General features: G+C 40.6%; 2 protein-coding genes across 2 annotated transcripts in view; one reads left to right on the top strand and one right to left on the bottom strand.

Annotated features, from left to right (window-relative positions):
- Window positions 1–1,329: 1,329 nt before the first annotated feature.
- ndufa10 (NADH:ubiquinone oxidoreductase subunit A10) lies at window positions 1,330–11,609 on the bottom strand. The gene is made up of 10 exons (XM_079733629.1): window positions 11,475–11,609; window positions 11,022–11,190; window positions 10,441–10,656; window positions 8,445–8,531; window positions 7,905–8,026; window positions 5,824–5,903; window positions 4,723–4,777; window positions 4,331–4,416; window positions 3,825–3,933; window positions 1,330–1,592 (listed from the first exon to the last, which is right to left on the bottom strand). Exons 1-10 carry the CDS (start codon window positions 11,547–11,549, stop codon window positions 1,524–1,526), a joined length of 1,068 nt encoding a protein of 355 aa, XP_079589755.1. The 5' UTR covers window positions 11,550–11,609; the 3' UTR covers window positions 1,330–1,523.
- A 5,121-nt stretch (window positions 11,610–16,730) lies between these two features.
- The window catches only part of ahr2 (aryl hydrocarbon receptor 2), a 40,254-nt gene continuing 36,174 nt past the window's right edge, over window positions 16,731–20,810 (top strand). Inside the window, exon 1 of the mRNA XM_079733628.1 lies at window positions 16,731–17,204. Within this exon, the coding sequence (XP_079589754.1) occupies window positions 17,146–17,204 (59 nt within the window). The 5' untranslated portion in view covers window positions 16,731–17,145. The remainder of the gene's footprint in view (window positions 17,205–20,810) is intronic.

Here is a 20,810-nt window from a genome sequence, read left to right as displayed (position 1 = left end):
AGGCTTATAGGCAGGGGTAGTAAAATAAAATGCACTTTAAGAAGCAGGGACTTCATGTAAAAGCACATTAGGATGTGTGTGTGTGTGTATATATCAGCCATAGTGTTGGTGCCCACACACTAAGGATAGGAAGCTGGAGTGAGTTTGAATGAGGGAGGGCTGTACTTATGCTATTATGATTGCAAACATAGCTGCACATATTACATAACGATGATTAAAGGAATCGAAGATCTAAGTACCAAGCGTCTAAGTACCAATACAATTAGTCCGTCCCAACCGCACTTATGACCAAACTCAGCTCCTGTGTCCATCTATAGCTAACATGATTGAAGCTTCAGCCACGGCAGTTTTTAGACCCATGCTAGGTGTGAGTGATATCATCCTTGTTGAGGAAGACATCAAAGTACAAAGTGAAAATTTACCCCACAGACTTCCTCAGAGTTCGTCTCCCAGTAAGTTTTGATTTATCTTCCTTTAGTTCTAACTGATGTGGAGAGGCTACTTGGGATCAAAGACAACCCGCTGTCAGAAGACCCGCTGGGGCAGTGCATGTTTTCATTTACATCTTTATACTCCTGAAGACTTGGAGGGTAAGCGACCTTCCATTTAACAACTCTAAAATCGTTGACTATCGCTTTCATCTTCACCACTGGATACAGACCGGTGAATGAGCGGAGCCATTCCCGTTATAATTCAACTGGATCGTGCATAGATTATAATCATGCTAATGACACTGCACTTGTGTATGTCAATTAAATAACCCAAGGCCAATTGGATCGATTGATTTCATGTACTTGATACTCATGTACTATTGCAAATTGAAACAGGATTATATTTGTTGATTATAATTCAGCATTAACAAGTTATTTTAGTTAACCATGTTGACTCGCTACTCATGTTTAATGATGGAATAGGCCTGCAGACTCTTCTTCCGTAAATAGATCAAATGAGGAACAAGTGAACTATATTCTAAGATAAAATTACTGGATAAAATGAAAACCCGGATGTTCTTTATACACGTTCCAATTTTACAAGTTTTTTAATAGTTTCACTAATAGCCCACACTTGCAGTATATTATTAAATGTAATGCCTTTTAAACTTACCACAAGAGAGTTTTGCAAGGCACTCCTTAAAGTAGTAATTGAGATATCGACTTTAAGGCTGCTTTGCTGGGGCCATACTAGAAACTGAATGTCAGGTTACAATTAAGCGCCTAGACTAGATAATTGGGAAAGCTAGGATCTTTATCAGAAGCCAACCTGCATCTACTGAAGTGAAAACCTTTTAAACTTAACCTGAGTATGTATTAAGAAAAAATACACAATTGCCAGATTTAAAATGGATCTCATTTTTTAATACATACATGTTAGGGTGTATAATTCTCCTTAATGCAGACAGACTATGACAGAAGCAGGACATGTTCTGCAATAGGACATGGGCATCAATTTCCTCTGCCCACGGGGCAGATCAGAGTATTTTGTGCACAAATGAAAAATGAACTTTACAACGGTGCCTCCATTGTTTACTTCAGCCAGATGTTCTTGTCTCCGACGTCCTCATTATAACCTTCTGCGTACTTCTTCCCGGGGAGCTGGGAGGAGGAGGAGAATAAATGTCAGTCAAATGAATGGAACGAGACGGTTGCCTGCTCACGATTAAATGAGCCGTATCGAGGGAAGCAGGGTTAAAACAGCGTCCTTGGTTGCACCTATGCATTTGAATGGCAGCGTCGGAGCCACACAGCAGCACCGCTTTCTTTCGGGGCTTTGGACCTGTGCCGGATAACAAAGTGAGTGCACTTATCTATTACTCTCAAGTTATGCTCCTGCACGCGCAGGGGACAATAACCAAATTAAAACATGTTTCCCGTTTGGTAGAATAGGCCTGTTCTTTGGCTCTACGAGGAGAGGCCCTGCACAATGTCTATTCATCCTCTGTAGTCGGCTAAAATCAGACCTTGGATGACAACAGAGGAAGCCACGGCGACTGTGAAAGGAAAAAGAAGCACAGCAGGATTTAGATTTGGCAACCACCAACAAGAAGGGGGGAATTTTTCATGGGAGTGACAAGGATGTTGTTTTGACAGGCCGGGCAGGCACAAAACATTCACCTGGTGTGCGAGTAAACGTGTGACATGAATGAATGAATACATTCACAGTAGTGGAAGGCATCGCTCTCATGGTCTCACTAGTCACCGCCATCGGCCCTCATGCAACAGAGGCCCAGAGCCGATAGCGCTCCCTGATGGACACTCTTTAAATCCAAAACAACACTTACGCAGGATGTTATATATATTTCTTTAAGAGTGCTTATCTGATGGAAAAAAAAAGATCAGGGCTCTGTTCCCTGAAGCCTTTGCAGAAGAAGTATCCGGTAAGGAGGATGCATGTCAATCCTTGGGGTTTTTCCCGCGGCCATGACTAATCGCCAGGCCGAGCGCCCATCCAGTCGCAGTCCATCACATGGCACGCCGTTGGCAAACGGCGCTTTATGAGTTAGGGCTAATGTGCAGGCACATCAGTGACAGAGTGACAGACAGCCGGGCCACCCTCTGTCACATGCACTTTGTCAGCACATTAGTCTTGCCGTTTGGAAACGTGGCGCATTGAATGGGAAGCAACTAAAATAACCAGAAAAAAAGGAGGCAATAACCGCGGCCTACTCTCGCTGAGACATGACCTTCATTCCTGGTTTCACGATGTGGCTTGGCCATGTGCCCAAATACCAACCGCCCACGTTGGCTTTTTGTCTTTGATGCTGAAACGCTTCCGAAGAAATGTAATGACCTCACAACCATTTCAGTCATCACATTAATTCCGACATGAAACATGGGGTTTCTTTTCAAATCACTGCACTGATTCACCTTTCATGTACAAATGTATATTCTGTAATATTTGTAGTACCTGACAGGCCAAGGGAATAACATTCACACCTAAGTAAGGGTGCGTTAAAATGTCATAGTTAAGAAAAAGCGGCTTCGGTCTTTGTTGGTGCAGCCAGCAAGCGATGAAAATGGCAGTAGACTGGGAGGCGGGGTGGTGGGAATTACAGCTGCATTAATAATGCTTTTAATACAACAACCCAAGGCTTGTCAGTGTTCACTTAAAAGTAATTGGATTCAATCTCGGTATCAAAAGCGAATGAGCTTCCTCTGCACCTGGTATTGTGCCCGATAGCACGGTGCCTACCAATACAAAAACGGTACCCAGAGAACTTCAAATCCAAAATGTCCACTGACATCATGTGTCCCCCAAAGCAACCGTTCCGCATTCTCACCGCCGTTTCTGTGCAGAAAATGTCAGGTCAGAGTCGCCTGTAGCACAGTTACACAGCCCAATATTTGTTGCAATGGATGCAGTGGTGTTTGGGGGGGGGGGGGAAACAACTAAGTCTCACTGAATAAACAGAAAAGGTCACACTCAAATGTTTTCCTGCAAGCCTGATGATACCCAGGAACCTGGCGGAATATTCCTTTGTGTGGCATTTGCCGTCCCGTGAGCACGGAAACCGATTCGGCGTTTGAAGGTAGCAGGAAAATGACTTTCGTCCCTGTGGAAGGCAGTATGGCCGCGTATCACTGACAACGGAGCTCACAGGGGGGGGGGGGGGGGGGGGAGAAAGGAAGATAAAGGAACCAACTCATTTATTTATCGGAGATGAAAAAGCAATAGAAAAGGCCTTAGGACTTTGGAGATACCATCTCTGTAGGGGCAGGCGTGTAATTCGCAATCCGCGATACGATCTGTGTAGAATACCCGCCCGCAAGTCCCGGTGGACTTGGTGGACTTGGTGCCCCCCCCGTCCCCCAACGCGCCATACATACCGATTTAAACTTGTAGTAGCTTTCGTCGTACTCGTGGGCGCCAATGGTGATTTCCGGCAGGAACTTGGGGATGAAGGTGAGGTTGGCCACCTTGTGTTTATCTTCCACACTGGAAGGCGAAGACATCCCTCCATCAGAACAGTTTCATGCACAGTATACTCGAATACTTCCTGTTTCTGTATTCATCAACGCTTTCTCTCTCTCCAGTCACTAGATAACCTGGTGCCCATGAATATGCAATGGGTTTTAACAAGCCAATATATTGAGGGTTTTATCTCCCTTCATTAACCGGCCACCACCACTCTCTTGTGTGGTGCCCGTCGGTCGGAACCCGACCAAATTGTTCCTATAAATACTTCATAGTAACGATAGATCCCGTAACTTATCTCAGTGAGGGGGCCAAACATAGACAGAGAGGGCAGACTGGACTTATACCAAAGTGTTCAGCACAAAACTTTTTGGCTGCATTTCTTTCCAGTGTGTGTGGTTAGGATTGGAAGTCTTACAGCATTCTCATGTGGTGGTAGCTGACGTCATCCTGATCCAACCATGGTCCCTTCTCAAACTTCAAATACTCTATGTCTTCTGCAACCTGCCCAGAAAGGTAACAACAGAAGTACCAAAAGTAAATATATGTATATCCACTTATACATACAAATACACACAAGGATGCATGCACACATTAAGTATGAAGAAATGATGACTGCAGTATGTTACAGAGAAACCATGAATGGTTTACATATTACATTTCAATGAAATGTAATACTATGGCTAGCTTAATGGCTGTATTTTTATATATTTTCTTTTTACAAATAATTTGCAGACAATTCCTCTGGACCTATGAGGGTATGGCGAAAATAGTTATTGATTCCGCAACTCATTATTTTTGCCCACTTACCCTTTCAATATCTTGGGCTTGAACTGTATCATAGGCAAGCACTTCTGAGGTTTCGCTGCAATTAAACATGGAAATAGATAAACATTCAGCATAAGGTTCATCGTGAATATTAATTTGGAACTATATGACCAGAATTGCACTATGCACTTCCTATTTCGGTTCCTGCAGTCAATACAGAAAAGGGCCACACTTTAAACACCTAATTTGTTACTAGTGGAACTGTACTCTTGTAAAACTAAATTGCAGAGTTATTTTCCAACGGCTCTTCAACACAAACACCACTTTGTTTCAGTGACACTTGCTGTTGCAGAACTGGAGCCACCGAGGCATGCATCTCCTTCTGGCTCCTAGGCCTTGCACAACCTCTCTCTCTCTCTCTCTCTCCCTCTCACTCTCTGATTGACATAATTTGCGCTCATTCTAGGCAGTGCGTAAATGAGCGGCGAGACAATGACCCCTATATCAACATGTCATTCCGTACACAGACACTCCTCACCCCTGGGTTTCGATGACAATAAAAACCCGTCGAAGGGGTGAGGGCAAAGTGTTTGGAGGCAGGAGGGGCCATATTTTCCGGTGGCAAAACATTTCGATCAAAGCCCATCTCACTGGAGGTCATTTGTTTTCCAGTTGGAGCGCTGAGGAGGATATGAAGGGGGGGGAACACGTGAGCTAACATGTAGAGATTGTTTCACCAGAGAAGCTGCTGAGCCCCACCGGGGCTCAAGCCTGGCAGTGCTGAAGTACTCACTTCAAAACCAAGGCAGAGCTTTGTGCCAAGAGACAAGTCTTTGTGTGCCCGAGTTTGAAGTATCCTCTGAAGGACTGTGTGCACTGTTGAAATTGAATAAGGATACATTGAGAGTACCCGCTGCTTTTGGGAGCACCGTTTTTGAAGAGAAAAAACACTAGTGCCAAACGATATTTATTGTTTATTGCTGTGAAAAGAAACCTCTTCGTGATCGCTCTTTCGGCTTTTATTTATGTTGAATTCATCCATTTATTTATCTGAATAATTAATTATCTGAATAATTTATCTTAAATAAATAAATAAATAAATAAAAGATAGTGCACTTGCATCTCTTTCATTCATCCACTCACCCAATCTTTGGCAGGAAGTTCTTCTTGTACGAATCTTCAATTGCCTTGAGATACGCCAGGGGCACGTTCTGCAGATGAGACTGAAGATACAAAAAGAGACAAAGCATTAGATCGTAATCACTTAACCGATCAAAACATAAACATCCAATAAAAATCTATATTTATTACGTATCATCCAGGTGTTTGCCCTATAACTAAACTGCCATGTTGTGTTTGCAAAAAACATGTTGGGACAAATGGCTGTGATATTCCACATTTAGACACATGAGAAAGAAGTGACAATATAAATCACAAAATCAAGAGCAGGTCTCTACTATGCAAACATTTGGCTTGCTTACACAAATAATAATTCCCTTGAGCAACTTTTAATTGTCATTAAGACTATTGCATTGGTAGTGGCTACAAAAGCTTCTGCAATACACATTGTATGATTTGCGGTTCTGCTAAAAATGGGTTTGAGAATGAGGATGGACACTGGTACAGAGTCATGCTTTAATTGTGATAACATATATTGTTAATTATCACATAAATAGAAATGGCAGCAGCCAAATATAGCTGTTCTTTATTGTAAGAGTGAAATAAACGTATGAATCCCTATAATTTGAATCTGCGTCTATGTCTTCCTTACTTGTGTCGACTGTGCCCCTAAAATGTAAACTTAGGATCATCACAGTGCTCGCAGTGGGAAAAAAAGTAAACATGGAGGCCTGATTAAGAGTTAGATTTTTCTGCAGTATCAAATAAAAACTGAAGATTAGGTGGATAGTAGATAGGATACTTTTTCACGCGTTTGTTTCAGCGGCAGCAAATTCATTAACTGAGTATGCATTTAGGTGATGTAGCTGCGTTGATAAAAATGTCTTATTGGCTCTCCGAGATCCATTCTACTGACAAATTAGCCAATTCAAATCACATTAAAACATCATTTGGAAGGTGAACAACACAGTCTCAGGCTAAATTGCTATTCAACAAGCCTGCCAAGACAATGGATGAGTACAAAACTTTCAACAGTCCAGAGTTTCAGAAAAGCAGAGTACTGTTTATATGTAGGTTAGATGATTTTTAAATTAAATAGCATGGATTTCATGAAGAAAGATATAACATAATAAAAAGGCAGATTAAAAGTGTTAGTGATTAAAAAAAAATCATAAAAGCCTCATTTTAAAAAGAGTCTGCAACGATAAAATAATCACATTTTTTTGCGGTTCTTAATGTTTCTGCAACTTTCTTTTGCGACATGTTGTGAAAAATGAGGTGACAAAGAGACAATTTAAACTTCAGTCCCTTCAATTCCAGACTCCTGTGAAGGGACATACAAAGCGGAAGTCTGACAAAAAGCGAAAGGAATGATTTGATTCCGATGTTAGTGGGAGCAGACTTTCAAATATATATGGTGTAGAGCAAATTCAAATCACTTTGAATGTACGATGTATTGATTTTAGTAACATAAGGGATCATCACATATATACAATAAGGTATCTGTATAAATCAATAGACATTTTAACGGTGCATTTTACTTGTAAACGCTTCATTATGTGTGTCATGGCATTTGCCTCACACAATGCTGACACACCACTGACCACACTCACTGTCTGATGCCATTTCATCTTATATGCACCATGTCCGATAGCATCACCTTGTATTCTAATCTCTGTATTATAAATAGGTTTGAAATTGCAAGACTTCGCAAATATTAACTCATCATGTATTAGAACATTGATTTATCATTTTGAAAACAGGGGAGGGTGAAGAACAATTTACATACTTTGACTATCCAATATGAAACTAACTATTACCACTTTACTCCTTTGATGGAGAGGCGGGTTTGAGCAGTATTTTAAATAGGATTTCATTATTAAAATACAAGATTAAGCAATCAGTCTTATAATACACCATACCTTTAGATGATAATTTCAATTTGCGAACAGTGTCTTACCGGAGGGTTATTCAGATACTCGGGGACTGGCCCAATAGACTCTGTATTGTACAAGCCTTAAAATGTACCAACTCAGATATGGGAACATCACAATTTAAAATAAAGTCATGGATGGGTTCATGGCAGGCTGCAGGGTATTTTATACCTGGCTACTTTGTTTCAGCTTCTTCTGCACTTCCTCGGCTGCCTGGTCCACATAGATCACAATATGGGGCGGCAGGAACTCGCAAATGCTAATGCCTTTGATCTCGTTGTAGTGGTCCACACCTGCAATCCAGATTGATATGGTGAGAAGACGCTATTAAAGGTTTTCGCCCAAAAATTGAAAACAAACATAATTTGTCAGCAACAGGGAGTAAGCTCCTGGATGGTTGGGCTGCAGAGTATAGCCAATTTATAATACAAACGGATATTTCTAAAATAGGTTACTTTGGTTTAGCATAGAAATATTCTGCCCAACCGAAATAGGAAGTAGAGTTATCATAGCACCAAAACATACAACTACTCTTTTGTAGATGTAAAACCTTTTCTAAATGATTTAATTGGAGTAACACTACAAAATCAATACTACAAAAGTAATGCCAGTAGCTGTTTTTGGCAATACATGGGGGGGGGGGGGGGTTGAGATTAATACATATGAGGATTTTTATTAAACAGAGAGGTTTTCATATAATGCATTACTCACATTGTTTCCTGATGTAGCCTTGTTTGTACATAGCCTCCATGAACACCATGTCACTGAAAGGGGAGCGCTCCAGAATCACACCTTGACCTAGAGTACACATCACATTGGGTTAAAATTGTAATATACATAAAACATTTTCTATTATTATCATCATCATCATTATTATGACCCCCTCTTGTTCAGAGTTATTTTGTGATGCTTTTATTAAGCATTGGACTACCTTACAAAAAATATATATTTCCGTTGTCACTCCAATTTCTATTGTATGATTGTTCCAACTAGGGCTGCAACAACGAATCGATAAAATCGATAAAAATCGATTACTAAAAGTGTTGGCAACGAATTTGGTCATCGATTCGTTGAGTCGCGCAATTAATACGTCACTCGTAGGCGCGGCACTGTTTGCCAGCCGCCAACAGGTTGGTTCATGGTTCATGCACGGCCACAGCAAGCTTTAGTGTGAGCGACCACAGCTTGTATTTTGGTCATATCTTAACACTGGACTGTAGGCCTATATAAAAGTGTTGTGCCTCCACTGTCTTTGGGTTAAAAAACTCCTTCAACACCGTCTAGTCCAACCGAAAACTCTGTCAGCCGCTGCTGCTGCAGACGGTGTGCAGACGGGCTCGGAGTCGGCACCGCGTGAATCAACAGTCATTCAAAGCAGAAGTAGTAATCAAACAACCGGACGATGTAGAAAGTCCCATCAGTTAAAAATAGTCACCCAGTTTTTAAATCCATGTTAAAATCGGCAGGATATAGAGCTAGTTAGCTTAAAAAAAAGTCGCAACCAGTGTCAAATGTGATGTGTTCAAATGCAACACAAAAAAAAAAGAAATTTGAGATTTTGGCGAAAACTTGTTTTCCCAGCTATAGATAGTAAAAATGGAATTACGACCTGTTTACCATCCTATCTTGAACTATGATCATCTTATCAGCAATTAAAGCAATAATACAAGTTATATTTCAAGGAGTCTCGAAAATGGTATCAATATCAATAAAAATTAACGATCGCCTGTCATCTGAGAGAAATTAAGATGATTTTATTTCTTTTTAACGGTATTTACCAGTTAAAGATCTTATCGGTTGACCGGTTAACCATGGACATCCCTTATATACTGTATATATATATAAATGTATATCATACATTGTATGTTTTTTTTGTGTTATATTATTTTATCATTTAATATTACTTTTTATAGATCCGGGACGTTGGAGCAATAACCTGATGTTTTTACCCTTCAGTCTGCACTGTGAATTTGAAGTAATGTTCAGTTTTTGAATAAAGATGCGGCATATACAAATGTTACTTTTTTTATCCGATTCATCGATTAATCGAAAACATAATCAACCGATTAATCGATTATTAAAATAATCGTTAGTTGCAGCCCTAGTTCCAACCCACCTTTTTAGTAGCTTTAATAAACATCTCAAAAAAACATTTTTCAAGTAGTTGTATCACATACCTTTTTACATGTACAGAGAAACAAACAAATATAAAGTTGCTGTAGGTAAGATTCAATAGTTTTAAAAACAGATAAGAAATGGGAGAAATGAGCAAGCTTATGAAACTTAAAGTTGTCATGTTTAAGATGTCCCGCCCCCTTGCCAGTAAGGAGGCGGGAGATTTTCAGAATGCAAGAGTTCTGTCCAAACTAACTGTTCAACTGGCTGTTCAATTATGTGATGCATGCATGAACGTGGCTCGGCTGGCATGGTGTTCAAACACAGCACCTGTGATTGACAGGCAAGATGGATTCGCAGAACCAATCAAGGTTCGGCGAATCCTGATGTGTGTGGTACCCTAATTGGTCAAAACTTTTGTTGCAGCTGTACAAAATAATTGTATGAATTTACAGAGCATTTGATCCATTAATATCTGACCAATGGTTATACCATTTTTCACAAATCACATTCAAATAGATCTTAAATCTTACTTACAGCACCTGTCAGCTTTAATGTCAGACATTTTGTATAAAAGTGAATCAGTGGGTACCAGTGGTGAGCAGGTGCTCTATGGCGTCGGAGTACTGCAGCAGCCGCATGGTGTACATCCACAGCTGTAGCCTGTAGGAGTTTCCATCCCCACACTTGGGGTCCGTGTAGAACTTCTCCAGGTTACACATCCCATTGTATGCTTCGGGCAATGGCTCTTTCTCCCCAGTCATCTTGTCCATGTAGAAAGTGTCTGCCTCTGGCATGTAAAGCATACCTATTGAAAGAAAGATACCATACATAGAGAAGACTCGATGAATCAAATACATTTACATCTCCAAACAATCAAAAGCAACAAATCAAAAAAAAGCTAAACTGTTGTGAAACAAATACAAATGAAGGTGCTGCTATTAATGTATTGCTTGTTTACCCATTACCATGCTCCTTAGTAATGCTAGAGGATTACAGTAAGTGTAGTAAACTAGCGTTTTTGTTATTACCCAGTAGGACCAGATCAATTTTTTATCTAGATGATTATAAGCTATACATAACGTGTGTTGATATAATTCTGATATTATTAATGTACAGCTTAAGGACAATATGCTACTAAGTGTTACTATGTCATGGTAGTCCATTGATTACCTAGTTTATCAGCGAGTTTTTGCGCAAGTGCCCCTTTCCCAGAGGCCAAATTGCCATCAACGGAGATGATTTTGCTGAACTCTTTAAACCTTGGAGTTGTCCTCTCGCCCAGTACATAGGTCCACCAGCCATAACGAAGGTTTCGTACTGCACTCGTGTGGATACCGGCCTTAAGAATAAACATAAAAACATTAGTGTACAGTAAACACAGAACAAATTACATTAACAGCAAAAATAATATAGCGCTTTCCTCCCATATGTATGCATGTTTCATTTATAGAACTGTCAGACTAAATGTAAAGGTGTCCGTCAAGTGAAGTTTGACTTTAGAGCCAGCAACCTCTGCGGCTGCTGCACCGGTGTGATGCTAAGGGACGTTAGCTTGTCCTTGTACATTTGACATCCTTTGCATGCTCAAAGTGAATCAACGAATTCGCAATATTCTCTCCCTACCGTCTGTGCCGTTATCCCAGCATTGAAGAACGCTGATCCGGACGGAATTGCCAGCCGGATAACCCTAAGGGCCATGTTTACTATTCTTCTAAAACTGACAGCCAAACCGAAGAAATGTCCCCTAAAAGGCGCAGACTCAAGACGTCAGAGGTGGCCTTTACGCACCCGTCCTCTACATTAGACGTCACACATTTGTCCGAGATGACTGCCTGGCTTTTAACATCTTTTAAGAGTCATGCAATATTTTACCACCAATATTACGTATTTTTGTTTTCCAAATATGTTGGAGTGATAAGTCTTGATATTATTTTAGTCGTATCCCTGAATCTTGGATAATAATACATAAATACAAATTAAATGCACAAATACTAGAGTGTAAATGCAGCGTTTTGGCTCAGTATTATCGTAGTAATTATGAGTATCACTATTCTCCCACAAATCAACAATAATTTATCTAAATGCTTTCCCAATAAGATCTTTATTTAATACTTGGATTGAACTATTGTTTATTGTCATGTAACCAGTAGATGGCGTCAATGATCATAGAGTTAATTCGCATATTTCCTTTCGTTGTCCTCAGACTGAAGGTTCCAATAAAAGTGCATTGTTGATGTATCTTCATACATGTGTCAGAGGCAAGACAATCCTGCCCTGTATGGGATTGGATAATATAATATACGCTTATTTGAAATATATGGTTAATATTTAAAATAACTAACACTTGCTAACCAGAACAGCTGTTTTTATAGGGTTTTATTCTGCCAACCTGCCACATAATGTCTGGACTGACCGGCTGTTTCCTCTGTAGCCTAGAAACCATGTATATAAACACAGTAAAGCGTCAGTTGCACCACATCATATTTCATATAGGCCAGTGTATGCAACTTTCTGCCAGCCCAGTGGTGTAACTTCTTGTAATGACACTTTGGCATGGGCTATATTTGGCATGTTATTGGCTGTGTTGTTAAGGAGAAATACGTGTTAGCAGATTTATATTCCTGCAACCACTGCATCCACTCATTAATTAAGTCTCTCCCTGAATGTGCCTAGTCTAAACAGAGGAACAGTATAATATTCCTAAGCACAAGTTGTTCAATTTTTTATATAAATGGACCAACATAAATTAATACGCACACAGAAAAACAATAATTCACAAACACATAAAAACTGTCCAAGTTGAAAGTACTATTATAACACTGCCTGACCCAACACATAAACACAGCCACACACACAGAAGGATCCCAAGAAATGTGTGAATAATGTACAGAGCAGTAAAACAACAATACTCAACATTCATGTGTCTCAAGGCTGAATTACCCTTGTGAGGCCATCTGAGGGATTTGGCAATCCTCTGTCTCTGCCAAACTCCCCTTGGTTTTATGGTAGGTTTTATTTCAATTTCTGCAGCACAGAGTGCCAATGAAGAGGCAATTTGCCTGCATTGTTTTTAATCAAAACAGCTGGAAATCCATGGCAACATTATTTTTTTGTATTGCTCACTCAACACACCTTTGAAAGAAAATTCTGCAGACTGGATTTTATGATGTTTAGAATTATTATGGTCATTAAGCAATTTGCGTTTCATGTCGATCCTACAGCAAAGATGCAAGAAGAATGATTGATAAGCCCATCAAATTGGCATTCAATTGTAGCTGTGAAAGATAATTGTCTTGTCTGTTATTTATTATTAACTATTTGGACCTTTTTCATTCGAATCACTGACTTGAGATATGAGGCTAGTTAGTTAGTTAGTTTAATTATTTGTGTGCATGTTTGTGTGTTTGTTTACCTCTGCTAATTGTTATGCTGGTGGTAAGAGGGTTTGTTTTCTTTTGTTGATTTGTTTGTGGTTGTGATGCCACAGTCAAGCCCACCACAGGTGGTGCTGAACACTTCTGATTACTGTCCGTTGAAAGAGGAAGGGCCTTGTCTACAGACAAGAGCACAGGAAAACATCAGACATGGGGCAGCAATTACAAGCATTTGTCTGCTGGCCACCGATGTGGTTTCTGTATCCCGGCAGAGCGCACACAGAGCCAATCCCTGCAGCTTGCTAATAATACCAGTCTTTAACTCTCCCACTGCGCCAGCGCAAATGAACAGATATCCTGACACTCCCAGGACCATTTATACGCCCCCATGTTAATTGTAATAGGCCCGCGGTGGAGTGTATATTGGGGGTTCAGCTAAATCCATGTGTGTTAAACAGTGAATGCCCGTCTAGCATTCACACGCTATGGCCTTCCCAGAGGACAGCAGCCTTCAACACTGGGCGTGTTTTTAAAAGGACACCGAGTTGAGTTTGACAGACTGGTGAAACATCACGTGAGACAGACAGATGCTGATAATCTACTCTTGCATCCACAGTCGCATCCACATTATAAAAAAATACTAAACAAGAAAAAATATTGCTCAAGTAAATCAGTTCTTTCCACAAAGCTCGATTGTATTATTTGGTGTTAGATATGAGTGCTACTTAGCTGTTAATTAACCAGTGGTGGGCTTTGAAAAAGGGATCTACACTAAGAAGTTTTGTTTTATTAATAATAATAATAATAATAATAATAATAATAATAATGCCTTTTTTTAATGTGTGGAAACCCTTTTAACAAGATGACAGGCCAACCAGCTGCAAATGTAACACACGTACACGCGGAAAAGGTTTAATGCTGGGCAAACTGAGGAGCAGGGCCATATTGCTAGCAGAACAATAAAAGGTTGTGAGGTAGGGCCTGTCAGCTCAACTGAAAACTCAGCCGCCAGACCAAATAAACGCTGGGCTCGATCTGGAAATCAAGAATTGAGCCATAGTGTTGATGGCTCTGCACCGGTGGCTGTCACACAGGAATGCACTGTGGCCATGCAAACAAACAGGAGTAATGAATTAAACCCATGGGAACAGCTGCATGGAGCTCACCAAGCAACCACACGTCAAATTCTGCGGCCGATGGAGCCCGAACTGCCCTGTTCTGACCCCCCCCCCCCCCCCCCCCTCCCCCCTCCACCAACACCACCCACCAACACCACCCACCAACACCACCCACCAACACCACCCACTTCCTCCACCCCTTCAAACCTCCTTAACTGTCTGGATGATTCTTTGGCAGCTCTGTTGTCCTACTCCATATGAAGGGGCCGTATATGGGGAGCAGTGGCAATGCCACAAGCTGGCCGAGTATGGCTTGGATATATATAGAAGAAGAAAAAAAAACATATGCCTTCAGGGACGAAAAGAAGGGTGGAGATATGCAACTTCCTGGCATGATGAGTTGTGCTAAAAGGGAAGTGTTGAAAGACCTCTGCAACTCTGCACAAGATGCACAAACTGTGACATGTGTGCTTGCATGAAGAACACACACGTACACAAAAGACACACAGACTGTGTGCATAAAAACACATGCACACACAACCTCTCTCTCTCTCTCGCTCTCTCTCTCTCTCTCTCTCTCTCTCTCTCTCTCTCTCTCTCTCTCTCTCTCTCTCTCTCTATCTCTCTCTCTCACTCTTTCTCCCTCTCACACTCTTTCTCCCTCTCACACTCTTTCTCTCTCTCATACACACCTACAAACCGTCAGGTCTGCTGAGCCCAGGAGGTAGAGTTTTAACTAACAACCTAGTTTTTGGTTGCTAGTTTGATTCACAAATCCTCTGTATATATATATATATATATGTGTGTAATACTTGCATGGTTGACTCCGTCAGACAGTATATATGTGTATGAATAGTTGCTTGTCTGCCAAATGCCCTGAATGTAAAACAAATGCCCATGCATTCAGATGGAGGGAGGAAATGTAATGACATTGACATCTTTATATCTCAATGTGATTTCTATTTTGTATTATTATTGAAGTGGTTTGTGTGAAGGCCTTCAGGCATTGGATAGGGTGCAGCTTCCTAGAATAGGAGAATGTTGAGCAACTATCAAAACATTCCAAAAGCAAAAGCCACGAACAAAAGAAAAGCTCACTCTTGCATATTGACACAAAAAAATTGCATTGCAGCTTTGCATTGATAACATAGATCTCAATCTTTGGTAAACAAAAATTAAAATAGCCTACATGTAAAAAAAAAAAAAAGATACCAGCAAGATTGGTGTCTTGCGCAATTGCTGATGTACAGAGAAGTATCAGACAAGTAAACATCATTAGAATTTCTGGCATACTTCAACCTGAATGGGGACATAGACAATTGTAATAAGGAAGTGCAGTGTGTTCAAGACAAAGACTACTGTTTACATAGACCAGAGGTCGATAGACTGAATGGTCTCCATGGCAACTGTGGGCAACACCTCTTTTGCTGTCAGGTAGGTGTGTTGTAATAAGTGTTGAGAAAATAAAGATCAGCATTACATTACCAAAAAGATTCAAATACGTTCACAGTTAAGGGATTGGTGTCTCTCAATTACTTAGATGTATGCCTCAAATATGTTTTTATGTATATGGAAGGATTATTACGAGGTATTTTCGAAAAGTCTTTTAGGCAGCTATAGTGAATGAGCTGCATATGGCAACCGCAAGAGGCGCCAACAATCAGTGGAGATTCAATATGACATTGAAACACCAAATCTGACGATATGCACCAAAGATAAATAAGAAAAAAAGTTAATTTGAATAATACCAATTTGAAACAAAAGGTCATTGAGTTTAAATGTATAAAAAATTGTCTCTCTTTGAAGTTTACATTTTTCTTTATATGGTTTAGACGAAGGTCCATATGTGCATGATTTAGAATGGTTAATGGGGCATATGATGCTTTATTGCGCGAAGATCAGTTCTTACCTCTTGAATCCCTCCCGTAATTATTCCATGTTTGTATTAACTATGCCAATCTTTATTAATAAAGCAAATATAACTGGTGACGTGGTTGTGCGTGTGTGTGTGTGTGTGTGTGTGTGTGTGTGTGTGTGTGTGTGTGTGTGTGTGTGTATGTGTGTGTGTGTGTGTGTGTGTGTTTGTGTGCGTGCGCGAAGAAAATATGATTTATGTAGTTTTATTAAAGCATAAGGGCTTCACAAATTACAATATATACAGACTATAAATATTGCAAGCAGCATTATTAAGGTTATATAATAACTACATATTGTATTAAAAAATTAAGGTTAGAACACGATAATATAAAATAACAATAACAAAGTGTGTCCCTGTCGTATGATACAGCTCTGAACACAACCGCTCAGTCCACCTTAACAAACGCTCTGACTGTACATATGATTTCCTGAAAACGCCCCATGCCAAAAACCGATAGGCCAACTTTACCTGCAACGCCGCGAAGCCAGTTCCGAAAAGCGATCACTTTACATCCAACCAAAAAGTGACTCTGAATAACGAGGCAGTGTTGTTTATACCGGGGCTGGACACAGGCTGATTACAAAAGGGAGAAAACTTTGCGCAAGATACCCATCGGTAATCACGCTATGTAGCTCTATTGAAGGAAAAACTCTCAAAAACTTCCTTCCATCCCACGAGTTTCACCCGCACATCGATCAAGGTCAATTGTGACTGCTGGGAAACTGTCAATGCCTTACGGATTCTTGTATTGGCATAATTAACTTTGCCTTTTGAGGGATCTTTGAATTATGGCTGAGTAGGCTACTGTGATCACATGGATAAAGCCCCTCTATTACAGACTGGATTTTACTTTCTTGTCATTGAACAATAAGCCGAGTGACACCATGTTGGGTAACGCTGGGACTTACGCTATGAAGAAGCGGAAGAAGCCCGTTCAAAAACCGTAAGTTTTGCTTAATTTCCTCATCGATTTGGCCAACATGGTGTTAGACAAACACTTTGGAGTCGATATGATGAGTTGGAGTTTGTGTAGGTTAATGTGTTTACGGTTGTTGCTCGGTTCCATAATCGCAACGTGTTACACAGCTTTGTATGTTATAGTCATTACCATGTTATGAATATCCAACAATATATCTAGTTTATAGTGGTAATATTAGTGATCAACACAATGGATCGTGCAAAAACAAGTGCATTGCGATCCTCATGTACATTTTTATGATAAGATTATAAATATGCTAAATACAATTATGAAAGTATATTATTATTCATATGTGGGCTGTGATTACAAAAAAACGCAACAAAACGAAAAAAAAGTGCTTTCTATGGCCACATGCTTTGCAGGCATACTAAGCTTGTACACGTCTTTACAAACTCAAAGTATTTACAAAATTGGTTTGGTAAAAGTACTTTTTCTATTTTCCAGGGCTTTAATCAAAAGCCTCTTGTCTTTCTCTCGAGGAGTTTCCTGAGCGCCCGAGCAGACCGTTTCTGGCCCCTCGGTTTTTCTCGGGTTACCTTAAGAATTTCTCTTCGTGTATAGTTTTGGTCTGGCATGGAAATAGTACTCTTGCATTAATCACAATCAAGTTGGAGAGTCGGCTGCGCTCTCACGCGATGCTCACAAGAGGGCGGGGGAGGCGGGGGCTCGCTGGCTCCAAGTATGTTATTGTAATCTGATACGCAGCGCTCTGCGCATTATGGGAACACTTCTGCGCCTTTCCTATGCTTTTTTTCCCTCCTTATTCTTAGGCAGCCCCAGCTTTACAAAGAGAGATGATACGTATACGACCCGGGGTTATCGAAAAAACAACTTTTAGACTTTCGAAAAGTACTCTTTTTAACTATTGACACAGGTTTTATATATTTGGCCGGGACGTTTTTTTTCGTGGGTGTTCATATTGCAACCCTGTGCACCCGAGTGTAAAAAGGTCAACTCCATGGTTCATTTTAAACCGTCAACCTTGCACGACCGTAAAGTAATATATATATATATATATATATATATATATATATATATATATATATATATATATATATATATATCTCCAGCTATCGTGCAGTCACAAATGCTATACTCCCAATATAACACCAAAAAAAAAAAGGTGGCCTGTGCGCAGACGTTCTTTTTTATGAAGATTTGGGACTGTAGAGCCAGGGCTGATGTTTCCTGGATCGCCATCTGGGCTTGGCTGCACAAAGGCACTATTGAGACCAAACGTTAAAGGCTGTGGTCACAACATAGAGGGCATTCCAAGGGAGTTCTCTATCGTCCAAATTTGGTTTTGCCCTATGCCCTCTAGGCCAATACGTGTCTTTCCATATTCTATACCCTGCGCCATTTTGTAGCTTTCGAAATCCAATATTAATAAATGAACTGTTAATGAAGAAACATATGTAGTAACACTTCTGTTATTGCTTGAGTCTTATGTGATCCGAAACACAGCATCGTTGTAAAGTTGTGGGGGCATTCTGGAGATTTATGCTGCTATGGTTACTCACTGAATAGTCTCGGTGAATATATGGTGTAATTATTACCGAGGGCTCATTAGGGAGCCCTCGGTAGGGAGGGAACTTGTGGAAAGGTGTGTGTGTTTATGTTATGGATTTTTATTAAAAATATACATAATTAGAGTATGTGTTATGTGTTAGACTATGGAAAGTAATAGGTTATACCAGATACTGACCCAATATTCTGTCAGCAGTCTTTCTTTTAAATTCTTTTAACAGTACTAAATCTATTTTAGTACGCATAGTGAGTTCAGATTAGCCTAACATGCCTGAATAATGTTAGCCATATTATTGGCCAGTAATTTAAAAGGATTAGTGTCTATAGTTAGAAGATGCAGGCACATACACGCACACACACACACACACACACACACACACACACACACACACACACACACACACACACTCACTTTTGTGCATGAACACATCCACTGCAAGGATTAACACACACACAAACACACACACACACACACACACACACACACACACACACACACACACACACACACAGACTTGCTGATACAGGCAAGGCAAAAAGCCAAAACAAACTCAGTGTAAAATAACATAGTGGCCCATTGTTCTTCTAGTTGTCTCATCTACATGGAGGCCTAACAATCAACATCAATTCCATGTCTTTTACCTCCTCTATTTTAAATTTGGTTAAAGAACCTGAACAATGTGTACATCTGCAAAAAATGACAAAACACACAAATGTGGAAAAGTTCTAATCATAAAACCGTAACACTTTGCTGGCCGTACGGTTGCCCATTGCGTGTCTGTCCAATGTGACATTGTCCTTTCAAACCTGAAAGTACAGAGAAGGGCACTTTGCTCTGAGTTCTGGTCTTGTCATGTTACCAAGTTAAATTCTATCAGTGGAACAAACCTTGGTCGATTTTATAAACGAAGATTTTTTGCGACCAATTGAAAGGAAGTATTAGGCGTACCCCAGTCGGCGGCCCCCGACCCGTGTATGGATAAAGCCTGTGGGTCATGAGCCTGTTTCTTGTATTCTTTCAAACCTACAATGAGACCCTGTAAAACTGTGTAGTTTCTGTGTCTGAAGCCCCGCCCACTTCAGAGTAGACAAAAGCATGCCAGTGCCATTACAGCAGACAGAGTCCTGCAATATGAGCCCTTCTTGAAGTCTGAGGCTGGGGTCTCTGAGTTCGGCCCTTTTATCACCTTGCACTCTAAATAGGCCAACCTCAGCGAGAGAGAGAGAGAGAGAGAGAGAGAGAGAGAGAGAGAGAAGAAAAAGAAGAAGAAGAAGAAAAAGAGAGAGGAAGTGAAAAAGCAAAAAATATAGATAGATGACCCGAACCCATTCACCCCCCACACCCACTCACTCACAACCCCCCCCCCCCCCCCCCCCCCCCCCCCCCCCCCCCCCCCCCCCCCCCACACACACACACCCTCTCCTCCCCCACTTCTCTCTCTCTTTTTTTATTTATTCTCCACAAAAAACATGCTAATGTTTTCTGCTCTGCTGTGTGATCCACTGTGAGGCAAGGTGGAAAAAATGGTTCTGAATACTGGCTTTTGTTTCTGCAAGGCATTTCTTAAAAGTGAGGTCAGTCCTGTTCCATTTCTGGGAAGGTACTGCTTGGGTCGGAGGCCCGGCAATTGAGTTATGGCTGCCTTCCCCCTCAGACTATTCAATGGGGACGAAAACGGGGTGGGGGGGAATTGCCTTTCATCAGCCACACTTTTTGTTATGAGTCAAAGTTAACAGAGTTTGCCTTCTTCAAGCGAAAATACTTTGGTTTTCAAGAAGCACATAGGCCCTGCTCCTAAAGTTAATGTTTGACTAAGAGAACTTAAGCCCTCTGTCTCTTGCCTTAAGACTGATTGCCTCATCTCAATGACGAAAAGCTATGCCTATTTACAAAATCCAGTCAAATGTGTGCAGGCCTGTACTGGCTTTAGGGTGGCATTCTGACACAAGTATTGCACTGAGAGGAGTCTATATCGGTTAGGTAAAAATGAGCTTGAATTGGTGTATTGTTCCTGTTGTCACAAAGAATAATATGGGCATGTG

Source organism: Pollachius pollachius, assembly GCF_949987615.1.
Source record: "Pollachius pollachius genome assembly, chromosome: 3".
In the NCBI taxonomy this organism is placed as follows: domain Eukaryota; kingdom Metazoa; phylum Chordata; class Actinopteri; order Gadiformes; family Gadidae; genus Pollachius; species Pollachius pollachius.
Note: the sequence above shows the minus strand (reverse complement) of the source record. Positions and strands in the feature narration are given on the sequence as shown.

Coding starts and splice junctions, on each gene's coding strand:
- ndufa10 (XM_079733629.1), bottom strand. CDS start 11,549: ATGGCCCTTAGGGTTATCCGGCTGGCAATTCCGTCCGGATCAGCGTTC. Junction 5,904..7,904: donor AGCTGAAACAAAGTAGCCAG/GTATAAAATACC, acceptor TTGTATCTTCAG/TCTCATCTGCAGAACGTGCC. Junction 3,934..4,330: donor TACCACCACATGAGAATGCT/GTAAGACTTCCA, acceptor TTCGCCTTCCAG/TGTGGAAGATAAACACAAGG.